Genomic DNA, 13334 nt, shown 5'->3' with positions numbered 1-13334 from the left:
ATCAATCTCAGACCAGATTTTATACTCGCACAGGCTGTTATATATTGTGGAGCTAATAGTACTTTGGGAAGATCCAGTTGAGGAAGCATCAAGTACACAGACACTGCAGAGGGGGCAAGAAAAAAGGGTTAGAAAACGCATGTCTTTCCAATCGAAATAGGTTGCAGAGGGTTCATAGCAACTGTATGTCCACCAGCAAGCCAATGAAACAAATCAGTCGATGGAAATAATCTACAGCAGGCTATCAGATGCCTTACCAAACCTGCTGAGAGAAGTAGCAACTGGCTATGGTTGAAAAGAAAAGGACTATACTTGGGCCTCAAATTGAAAAAAAAGGTTATAAACAGAAGGGCTATATGTGACTAGAATATGTGACTGCAAGGTTCGCTGTTGAGTCCGCTGGAGATGTTGTAGCCATATCACTGAAACAGAGGAAAGGGGGTCCCCACCTGATGATCCCAATGATGATGTTAGTAACCTCTAATGTCCCTCTTCCCTTTAATCTCCCTCCCCCGTCGACATCAAAGCTGATTAATTAGGGATTGCAACATCTAGTTCCCAAGCAGTAGGCCTAATGGACAGCCAACAATGTTCTTTCATACAGTTACTTAAACACATAAATTGAAAGTTTTCATTTTTTGTGCCATATGGACTCACAGAAATACGTCTTTTCCATCGTTCAACACATGATGGCGCCATATTCCTGCTACAAGCACCGATCAGGAACAATTACTGAAGCGAGAACTTAAATGTAGGTTCTGGATGTTACACATAAATCTCATCTCAGAAAAAAAGTTACATATTTAATCTGAGGTAAACTGCATTTGTTTATGTGATAGGCTATATGTAGGGTAATTGTCTATAACTCATATTTGATGTAAGATTATTTATTCTACCCGTTAAACGGATATGAGGCTGCTGCTATTTAATTTTCTTTGCACATTGCTATAAAGTAGTAGCCTAGTTGACGTCCATCGGGTAACTACTCTTTCAGCACCTGATCTGAATCAGGAAAAAAAGAGACATTTGCAAGTGTCATGTAAATTTTGTGCAAATTAAACCCGCCCTGCGTGAAACAGCTTCATTGTCATCTTATTTGTAATGATTCAGCGACTGAATGACTCAAAAACTTGTAGCCTACCGCTTACGACCACGGATGATCCGCATAAAATATCGATATCATATCTTAGATCGCAGAAGTAGCTTAAAAGAAATTTGCATCTAAAGCCTTGGAGGCCCAAACCACACTTCAGCGGGACCTTCACTCCGCCCCTCGGTCAACATTAGACCTGCTCTAAAGTGCGGCAGGTGCGTGGACAGATCGGCACCTTTACAGCAGCGGGAAGAGGAGAGGGGGCATGATTTTTGTCGACTATAAAAACCCGTCACTGGCCAGGCTGATTCATAGGACCTGCAGGCACAGAAAGGAGCATGTCGACTGAGAGAGGCCTTCCACCAGAACAACCTGTGAAACTACAGAGGTGAGCAAGACAGGTAAAACAAAAATAAGCTTTAATGCTATCCAAAGTGTTTTTTCCCCTCCCTCGGTCCGTACATAGACAGATTGGGGTAAAATTCAGATTTATTATTATTATTATTATTTAACTGTTACTAAAGGAATGCTGTTTGTGTTTTGCAGAATATACTTTTCTAATTAATTTGAAATTTGAATTTGTGTAGCCTATATACACCACAATATCAACACCTATTATTATTATTATTATTATTATTATTATATTGTTACTGTTCTTTTTTTAACTTTCTTTTCTGAATAAAGGGCAATGTAAAAAAAAAATTAAACTAAATTAAATTAAATTAAACCTTTCAGTGAAGTAAAATTGAAAGTATTGCCAAAATTACACCCTGCAATGAAAAATCCAATGCGCTTTTTAACCAGTTTGAATGTAAAAAAATATTAAACTGGAGTAGAAATTGTGTCAGGAAAGCTAAATGGATGTAAAAACGTTGTTGTAATGAAATATGAATGTTGTAAATCCGAAAACAATTGTACAGTAATACTAAAATATCCTATTTAATATTTATTTCCTGTATTACTTATTTGCAGGTTATGGGCAGGGAACACACCTGAAAAATGAGATGAACGAAAAGCTACGGATTCATATTTTTGACAGTATTTTCTACAGTAATTTTGGAGTTTATCACAAATGCACCCCCAGAGCCTCAATGGATAAACTGCACTTGCTTTACGTTGAGCCACACGCACAATACATGTGGATTCAGTTTTGTTCGTTCGGCTCGCGTTAAGCAAGTGCAGAACTTCCTCGGTCCCAAACTTCAGTGACATTTTTGGATCGAAAGCAAGAGTAACTGCTATGCTCTTTTGTTTGGAACTGTTTTTTAAAATGGAAAATAAGAGTCCAAACCACACAAATGCGATATGAGATATTGGCTAACAAATGGATGAGCCACAACTGATAATTTGTCTTCTGCAATGGTCATGATTTACAATGCCACCTGTTATCCAACATCATGTTTGTTGAGAAATCCACTTCCTCTCTCCTGTAATGAGGGTGAAGTTCTCCTGCTGCAGTGATGTAATGGCAAAATAAAGATCTTCATAACTCCTCAGTGTTTGTATGTTGAGTTATCACACGTACGCTAGCCTGGTAACTGTGGAGGCATATGGTTACCATGGAAAGTCAATGGAGAGTTTGATGTGCAGACGGGGTAATGGGTAATCGGCTCTAATAGGTAACAGGTAAAACATTAACTAGAGGAGCCTGGACTCTCTTTTCCCTCTCCATCAGCCTGACCATCTGCTCCTGGCTGTTTCACACAGGCTCACATTGAGTCACCCTGGACTCCATATCTCTCAAGTCAAATTCATTCAAATAAATGACCATTACTACCCCAACTCTTCTGGATGCACACACATAAAGCCATTCAACATCTGTGGCTGTTATTAGGTTGGCAGTGTACCTTGATAGCACATCTCTGTTGTGTTTACCATACAAATGCATTCTATTAATTGTTATGGTGTGAGGCACATTGTTTTCTTTCCCATCTGTTGCTTCTATTAAGCCCTACCACAAAGCTCACAGACTATATACAAGCATAGTAATAAGACAAAAGCAGTTTAGCTGAAAGCGAAACATTGTCGTTTATGGCAGATGTGAAATCAGAGGACTGTTATTAGATCAGAATTTCATGTTCTGCTCTGATGATGCTGAAGGTTACTGCAACTAAAGACGCTCCAGGGGCCATGTGTTTCAGCCAAAGACCATTACAATATCACTAATGAAATATGCAAGTACCTTTAGGCTGCCTCACAGCCTGTGATTGGACATACAAGTATCTTCAATATCACCAATTAGACAAATATTGAGGTCAACATTCAATATGCCCAAAACAATTAAAAGGACCTTTTGTTTGGACAGTTTACTGACTGATCTGGTAAACAAACATAAACACACCTGCATAGAACACATGGACATGCACACATACAAGCCCTATACAAAGTCTCAAAAACATATATTTGGACATTTAAGCTACATTTGAAAATGGATGATTTATATTGCATGAATATCAGTGCACTTAATATTGTGTGTGAGTGTGTGTATTAAGTCTTTTCTACCAAGCATTTATTTGATCAGAAATACAATGAGAACAGAAATATTGTGAAATATTGATACAATGTTTTGTGAATTATTTCACAATAACGTATTTTTGTGATGGTGAATCCACAGCCATTATTACGGTCTTCAGTGTCACATGATCCTTCACAAATAATTTTAATATGCTGTGTTCAAAAAATGATGGTGGATATGATTGTGCCGCCTAATATTTTTATGCAAACTGTGATACATTTTTCCACTTTGGATTCTGTGGTGAATCTGAAGTTCAAAACAGAAATCTTTTGTAATATTATAAATGTCTTTAAATGTCACAGCCCAAAAATATATATATATTTATTTTTTTTCAAAAAGTGCATTTTTTATATGAATATACTATGACTAATAAAACATGCAGGTGACAGAAACACAACTGCAAACAAACACAAAAAACACACTAACTACACACACACACTCAAACAAAGATCCTGAGTGAGAGTCGCAGCATATTTGTTGGTGATGCAGATGTCTGAGTTTGAGCTGTCAGGGCCTGTTTTTCACACACAGAGCAGGATTAGTTTCCATGGTGCTAGTGAACATGTGGCAGGTGGTTTTGGCCCTCAGCTTTGTACTACAAGCTGAAAAAGGCACCAGTTTTGTCACTGTCCCATATCCCAAAATGACAGCCATAAAACAGAAACTACATTTTGGATAAGGAAGCATCTGCTATACATCCGTATCTATACTGAAAAAAAGGTTTAAATGTTATTTTGTATATATAAAGTTATTTTTAATTTATATATATATATATATATATATATATATATATATCTTTCTGTTCCATTTTTCCATTCCAGTAAACATATCCATACTGCAACTTCTTTGTCTGTTGCATTTACATAAAAGATAGAATCTTTAAAATGAATGCAAATTAGAAATTTGGCAGTGAAATTGGTGTAACTGTTGTGCTGCGTGTCTGTATGGTGGATATTATATTCAAGGTGTGTGTAAACTTCACCGAATTTAGTTCCAAGGACAGGTGACTGGTTAACAGCCCTGGAGATGTGCGTCATCCAGACAGCTCTTGTTTTCCAGAGCCTACCTGACAACATGAGGATGCTAATGCCATCTCACAGAGACGCAGAAAGAGCAGGGGATGAAGAGTGTTACCATGGAACAGATGGATTTATGAAAGAGGCACATACACGCACACAGCGCTTGCATACTAACTGACCCTGTCGTTCACACACGGAATGAGATACACACTAATAAACATTCATCACACATACAGGTATAGGGTGTAGCACGCAGACAGCAGGAGCGGGGGCAGATGTGTAAACACTACCTGTTTGTTCTGTGTAATGGCTGAATGACCGGGGAAGTGAGAAGCAGGTGATGGTCCTGGAACACTGAGCTTCATATAATACATTCAGACTACGATCAGCCCGGGATTATCTCCAAGAGTGGGTGGAGTGAATGATTTTTAGGGTAATAAGAGAGTGTTTATGTATACAACTGATTATTCCAAAAATTTTTGAAAGACGTCGCTTATATGCTCACCAATGCTGCATTTATTTCATAGAAATCCTGCAAAAACAGTAATACTGTGAAATACTATTACATTTTAAAGTAACTATTTTCTATTTGAATATATTTTAAAATGTAATTTTATGTTTCCTGTGATGGTTTCCGCAACAAATATTAACATTGATAATAAAAAGGAGTATTTCTTGAGCACCTACTTATCATGATTTCTGAAGGATCATGTGACACTGAAGACTGAAGTAATGGTTGCTATAAATTCAGCTTTGCCTTTAGAGGAATAAATTATATTTTTAAATATATTGAAACAGAAAACAGTTATTTTAAACTATTTACTGTGTTTTTATTTATTAAATAAATACAGTTTTTATGAGCATAAGATAATTCTTTCAATAAAATAATTAAAAAAACTATTTTATGCTACTACTAATTTTGGAAATTGTTACCGCACATTTTAAACGCTAACTATCTTGTCTTAATCTGGTTCATAAAGACCTGGCTGACTCACTGTGCTACTTTGAATGGTTATCTGTGTGTGTGAGAGAGTAGGCTGGCCTGGGATGTAAATGGACTCATTTTACTGTGAAATGAATGCTGTAGTGATGCAAGGAAAGATGTGATTAGCCTGTGGCCTTGACTAAGCTTGCCTGTCTCACACTCATAGAAGCATAAAAACACTTCTCACTTATTTTTTATAAATATATAATCCATGAGCAAATATCCTTTTGACTTCTTGGTCATCACAATGTATTAAAAATCAGTATAAATGTATCCATACACTGTCCCAATCTGCACAATGTTTGTTGGACCAATATTAAAACTGTCTATTAAATTGACTAGCCATGAAATTGTACTTTTTTTTGCATGATTTTTTGATAATAATAAATTGGAGTTTCCCATTTGTCTCATGGCTGCATTTTATGTAGCCAAATCACAGTTAAATAATTTGGCAGAATTACAGCTTATTTGGAAATGATACACAATTAAACATAATATATGGTTTTTAGTCTTCACACATAACATGTCTCATATTTCATCTCAAGCATGGTCTTTTTGACTGTTGTCTATTTGGGAACCAGTTACAGTAGTAGTTTTGAACTTCATTAGAGCCTATTGCTTATGGTACAGTCAGTGGGACGGCTGCAATTCATATAATTTTCACAAAATAAATTATTAAAACGTTTTTTTCTGTTTATATATTTTCATATTTTGAACATGTGATAATAATGGATTTTCATAAGATTGAAAGTCTAGGTTTAGGACAAAGGTAAAACAAAGTCTACATACAAAGGGTATTTGGAAAAATGGCAAAAGGAAATTATATTGGTATTAAAAAGCTTCCAAGACAGTTTTAATGTGATTAATAAGTAATATAAATTAGCCTCTGGGACATAAAAGTTAAATAAACACCCCTATAGCATAGAAACACCCATATAGCAGATGTATAAACAATAGCAGCATACAAATTGTGCAAGCAATATTAAACTTTTAATGCATGTTTTCTCAGTTTAGAGTGAATTTCTTTGTTCTCTCAGAACAGTTCCCAGAAGCTCTTTTTTAATGTATGCTAGAACGTGCTTGAAGAAAAATGAAACACATGAATATATGTAGTCCATCTGTAGGTGGTACAATGATTGTACCCCCACAAAAGATGAGGGCCATTGAACAACAATACCTTTTGTTTGGGCTCTTACAATAGTGCATCATGTTCCTGAACCTTTGAGAGGATATACATCATGGATGGATGGTCAAAAAAACAACAACAGGGTTAAAACAAGATTCCCCCTTTTTGTGACACTAAGAGTTGCTGAAAATACCTTTTAGCTGAGATTGACGACTGGTTGTTTGCTATCTTTACCAGGAGATTATTATTTCTTCTCCTAAACTTGTGCAGCATCAACTGACAAGAAACAAAATAATAAGCAAGCTTCCCTACAAACTGCACAATCAGTGATTTGATTCATTTGCTGCCGCTATTTTACTATTTCTTGAGCGGACCCCATGCATCTGCAGTCAGTGGACATTGCAAGGGCATTTAGAGTGTGTAAATGTGTCTGTGTTAAACTGTATGGCTGGGCCTTGTTTTTTCTGATGAGTCAGAAAACCGAAGCCCCTGTTAGACAATAACAGGACTTAAGCTCTCTTTTGACACATGTTGCTGAGCTGGCAGTCCCTCTGCACATTCTGCAGTAACTGCAGTGACAGCAGCTATATAAACACCCTGTATTGGACCGACCCCCAACGTTAATTACGCCAAATCTCTCCCACAAACTGCATGTGAGTATGGGTCGCCGTCATGCTGCCAAAATCAACATCATAAACTTCATGAAAGCGGATTTAACTGTGAAAATGGATAAACTGATGCTCATTTGTGTTGACCGGACACGATCATCATGGATCGTCATGGCTGCGGGAGATAGAGGCCTTTGTGAATCTTTCCATGGACTGAAAAATCACCCATTTCTGGTGGTTACTAAATTAATTTTCATTGCAATGTTGGAATTGAGTCATTTCAGCCATTGCTGGATTCATGGGGCCCTATTACCTATGACGGCAAACTTAAACTATTGATTTTCTCTGGTTGTTTTAGTGCAAAGAAAGCACCGTGTCAGAAAAGGACCCTTTCTCTTGTCGCAGCTAAACTGAAAGGGCGTAATTGTACAAAATGCATTTATTCTTAACTGACCTAAAACAAGGTCCCTCTTGCATCGTCAGTAATCTTTCTTTTGATAGCCTGACACTAAACGTAAAGCACTGAGGTCATAGGTTAGGCCTGAATGTTGAAAATGAATGTTTGTGATCTGTCAGGTGAGGGTAGGTGTTGTTGTATTGTTAACTTTATCTCTTAATGTTATCAGTAGCTGGAGAGGGCAGACAGGCGGCCATCATGAATCAGCGAGAGCAAATGGAGCAGCGGGGGCAGTGGAGGATCACAGTGTGGGAAGAGGAAAACTTCCAGGGCAAGCGCTGTGAGTTCATGCTGGAGTGTCCAAACATTCTAGACAGGGATTTCCAAAAGATTCGCTCTATCAAGGTGGACAACGGCCCGTAAGTGTGTGTGTGTTTGTGAAAGCTAATTTTTCTATTTTTTTCCAGTTTTACGTGTGTAATTTTTTTCATAAGTTGAGGTTCTTTTTGCTTGCTTTCTCTCTCTAAAGAATTATAAGAATTATGTGTATATATATATATATATATATATATATATATTTGTAAAGATGTTTTCAGGGAGATAATATGAATAATTTTTGCTCATTTTTGCAGCTGGGTGGGTTATGAGTACTCAGAGTATCAGGGTCAGCAGTTCATCCTGGAGAAGGGAGATTATCCCTGCTATCAGGCCTGGAGCGGAAACAGCAGCTACCGCACTGAGCACCTGCTTTCCTTCAGACCCATCAAGTGTGCGGTGAGTTTTGCATTTAAGTGTCTCATTTATTTACATTTCATTTTTAGAATAAATCAGATTTGTTTGTGAAACAACATTATGATAATACTGAAAATAGCAATGTGTGATAAAGAAATAATAGGCTTACAGACTACTTAACTTTATTAAAATGACATCTTGCATCTGACATATAAACCTCTCAAAAGATATTTTCTGGTCCTAATTTTTGACCTCTTTCATCTCCAGAACCACAGTGACAGTAAAATTACCCTGTATGAGTGTGAGGACATGATGGGACGCAAGTTTGAGATGTGCGATGACTACCCCTCTCTTCAAGGCATGGGCTGGTGCAGTAAGGAGGTTCCTTCTATGAAAGTCAACTCTGGAGCGTAAGTCACCCTCCAGTTTTGCTTCAGTAGGCCTATAAGTTATATTTGTATTACTTTTTTCTGCATACAGATTCATCTCAATAATAATATGTTGTTTTTACACCTACTGCAGCTGGGTGGGCTACCAGTTTCCAGGTTACCGTGGATACCAGTATATCTTTGAGAGAGACAGACGTCAGGGAGAATACAGGACCTATAATGATTACGGCACCCAGGCCCACAGCAATCAGATCCAATCAATCCGCAGAATTCAGCACTAAGTCCGCCCCCACTCTTCTCCTATTGGCTACTGTGTATCAAACGATAGCATGATATTGAGACGATGTAGGCAATAAACGCTTTTTCAAACTCCAGAAAAAAGAGTGTGCTTGTCGCCATTCCTTTGATTTATCCAACCCGTGCCCAGAAAATGTAACGTTAGATCGTTAAAAACTGGAGTGTTATTATTTTATAACAAATTGACAACAGCTTATAAGGCTATCCAAGCCTTTGTACTGATTTAGCATATTGTTAACAGAGATTTTCAATTCAGATTAGACATTTTTAGATTAGATTTTAGATTTATTTTATTATTATTTTTTCTTAATGTCAGACATAGAATGTATATTGTTGAATAGATTGTATTTTATTTTCAATAAACAAAAGCACGAGAGGATGGCTGTTAGTGTTTCTAAGGTGTGCACTGTTGCCAGATCTATTGAGTTTTGCTGCGTAAAATGTTTTATATGATGACTCAGCATAGGTTATTTGAATACTACACAGAAGTTGGTTTAAATCTCCTTATTTGATCAGATTTGGTCAGATATTTTATATGTAAGTAAATCATAGAGAGCTGTCCGCGGTGCTGATCTTCTAGCTGTATAACAAAGGGCAAGACTAACAAACCATTCATAATATTTGATCTTGTGTACTGGTAAGATATTTTTTCATTAATTTCTAAACTTCACAAAAGTTTCCTTTTGATTTTCATTGAATTGTGTTAAATAAGAAAATTAAGAATGTAGTCAACACGCATGACTGAAGCACAGCTACGGTGGCTTTAAAACAGCACAACACAACACAATCGGTTACAAAGGTCTAGCAAATGTAGTATTTTGCTTAGCGAGGCGCATTCAAGTATTATGAGATAGCAGGTTAACAGCACACAAAATGATCTTTAAGCGCCATCTGCTGGTTGTTTTCATGTATATAATAGGTGCAGACAACAGTTTGTCAATATTTAAAAACATTTCTAACATTTTTATTTGTTTAACAATTTGCAATTTGTTTAAAAGTCCTTAAAAATTGATTCAGAAAAATGTATACAAAAATTCATATACAGTATCTAGGCAGACAAAGAAATATATAGTTAGGACTTTTTCGTAATTACCAACATACAAAAACCTTATAATATTAAAATAAAAATGTGTAGCTATGCAATAACTATATTAGGCTATTAATTATACGAATGTGTAAATTAGGACAAAGTTATATACTTTAAATTAATCATTAATAATTAATTTGCAAATCTTCAATGTTGCCACAGGATGGCGTCCTTGCTCTCTGCATTGAAACGATCTATTGTCACATTTTAGGTTGTTAGAAAGGTGAAAATACGTTTTATCTTTTTTTTATTACAAGTTTACACTTGGTATTGGCTACAGTTGGTTTGTAGCTGTAAAAATGCTCTGCAGATGATAATAGTGTCATTATTTAGCTCAAATCAATTCAATATTGCAAAGTCTGTCATTATCCAACTAAATTTTGGATTTTCTTAATGGATTTGATGTGGGAAGGAAGCACTGTTATGGGATTATGGATGGTTTAAAGTAAAAATGCCTTAATGATGGATGGATTTATTTATTTGTGTGTTTGTTTGTTTACACACAGCTTTTCAGTTCACAAGACATTAACTTATGGACAAGCGTTGTGTGGATCACTTGTAACTCTCATTCTGACGGCACCCATTCACTGCAAAAGATCTACTGGTGAGCAAATTATATAATAATGTAATGCTAAATGTCTCAGAATCTATTCAGATGAAGAAACAAACGCATCTTGGATGGCCTGAGTAAATTTACAGCACATTTTCATTGTTTGGGAACTATTCCTTTAAATTGATCACTGAATGTCTTTTAAACCCCAAATGTAATATAGAAAGCAGATGACTGATTCTAAGAACTTCTACTAGACATTCTATTTTGACTTAAGTGGGTGAAAAGCTTTCAAGGATGCTGATGCAGACTCATCGACCTGGTGAAAACAGAATGAGGCCTCTGCACTTTAAAGAACTAACACTGCACCCGTTGCTACACTAATTATACCAACCATTACACAAGTCTCTTCATCAGGAGAGTTTAATCAGCTGTAAACAACTCAAATCACCCTCTTCCCACCAACCTATCATGCCTACCGCCTAGCACCCCCCAAAACATACTCCAGAGCTTATTTCCTCCGTGCTGTACATCCATCATTATACTGTCCCCATTCATGTTCTCATGTTCCGTTCTGTTCTATTCTGTGCTCTGAACAGTACTAGACGTTCCTCCTTCTTCCCGCTCCTTCCCAGCTGCCAGTATCTTTCACTCTTTTTTCTCACTTTGCTGTTACTGCCACTGCTGGCTACCATGGCAACACTCAGGCAATGGTGTTCTAGAAGGCAGAGGGGCTGATGACCCCACATGAATCATTCCTTGTCATGATTGTGTCAGTCTTTCATTCACTTTTCTATCAAATACCAATTAACAGTAAGGCAAGGCAAGGCAAGGCAAGTTTATTTATATAGCACATTTCATACACAGTGGTAATTCAAAGTGCTTTACATAAAAGAAAGTGAAATAGACATTAAAAATCAATAAAAACATGGAAATAAAAATAATAAAAACAAGGAATTTTAAAATGATATAGTAAGCAATGGACCATTTATACTGGTGTTTTAAAGATTAAATTTAGCATTATAGATATGTGTATCTTTTTTATATTCTGTATCTCCTCAAACTATGGTCCGAAATTGATATGAAGGGAAGAGATTATTTGCAAAAACAGATGATTCCTTTTTTTTAATTTTCAAAAATCCTGTTTTTTATTGTTATCATGTTTTTATTGTGTTTTTTGTGTTTAGCTGTATTTTTAATTACTTTTTATCCTAATCAAAATAACCCAACTGCAGTTTGAATGAAATTAATTGGAAGGCACAATGATAAAACGTTATCTTTGAAAAGTTTTACAAACGGAGTTATCTGTTTTTGCAAATGAACTTTTCATATGAAAGACCTATTTTTCATATTATAAGCATCATGGTACAGGTACTGTCATGAATCTGGTCTATGAACTTCCGTTAACTCCCCACCAGAGATTACTCTCTCACCACATGGACTCTTGCACCACACTAACTTTTGCACGCCACCTCAGACTACAATTCCCATCATCTATTGCACTGACGACACACAGCTGACTGCACTGATCACACACCCTATATAAACCATGGACTTCCTCTTCCTCTCTGCCGAGTATTGTATTGCGTTTATCACTCCCCTAGTGTTAGCTGCCTTATCGAGCCATTCTGTGTTTTTCTGTTTAGTTCTAATATTGTTCTGCATTTATAACTCTCCTAGTTTTAGCTGCAATACGGAACCCTCTTTGTTGTCATAGTCTTGCCTTGTGTGTTTTTCTAGTGTTCTGATTCTTGCCCGTGTTTCCTGGATTTACCCTTTGCCTTGCCGTTTGGACTCTGTTTGCACCTCTGTTGGACTACTGCTCGTATACCTGGATTATCTCTCTGCCTTGCCCTGTTGGATATTGTTCGCCGATCGTCGACTCTTGCTAGCCCTAGGATTGCTCTGTGTCTTGCCCGTACCATACATGTTTGCCGTTGTTTGACCCTGCCTGTTTATTGACTCTGTTTATAAATAAAAGCTTGCACTTGGATCCGCACGTCTCATGTCTTGTTCGCCCCGTTACAGAATACTCGGCCTCACAAGGATCCAGCAACTTTTCAGACGGACATTTGTCAGGTATGGACACTACAAGACTATTGTTTGCCCTTAAACAAGGCCCACGATTGCTGGAGAACCATATTAGAGAGTTTTTAGCCATCGCTCATTATTCTTATTTACCTGACATTATCTTGATTGACATTTTTTGTGATGGCATTAATCAGCCATTGCAATCTCATCTAGACGTGAGGGTTCGCGCTCGTCACTGAGTGTTTTTTTGCATTTTGCCTTGTTGACTGTTGGCTCACTATTCACTGTGGGTGTCGCGGATGAGAATCGCAACACCGCATCTATGACTGAAATGGTGACGGCACCAGAGCGCACTCACAAAATGGCGGTCACAACCACCGGTCACGTCATTACTGCCATTCATAAATCAAGTAAGGTCACCGGGGATCTGCCAGAGTCTCACCACGTCTCCGCTAACCATCCAGAACCACGTCATGTCACAGCTGAGCAGCCAGAGTCTTGTCAC

The 13334-nt window shown here is 37.1% G+C and overlaps 1 protein-coding gene across 1 annotated transcript; it reads left to right on the top strand.

Moving 5' to 3' along the window:
• Positions 1-8001: 8001 nt before the first annotated feature.
• LOC306844976 (beta-crystallin A2-like) lies at positions 8002-9145 on the top strand (the record flags this gene model as incomplete). The annotated part of the gene is made up of 4 exons (XM_079377446.1): positions 8002-8162; positions 8376-8517; positions 8743-8885; positions 8998-9145. The coding sequence occupies 4 exons, from the start codon at positions 8002-8004 to the stop codon at positions 9143-9145; spliced, it is 594 nt and encodes a 197-aa protein (XP_079233572.1).
• Positions 9146-13334: the final 4189 nt, after the last annotated feature.

The sequence above is a fragment of the Barbus barbus genome (genome assembly GCF_936440315.1).
Source record: "Barbus barbus genome assembly, chromosome: 25".
Classification (NCBI taxonomy): Eukaryota; Metazoa; Chordata; class Actinopteri; order Cypriniformes; family Cyprinidae; genus Barbus; species Barbus barbus.
Note: the sequence above shows the minus strand (reverse complement) of the source record. Positions and strands in the feature narration are given on the sequence as shown.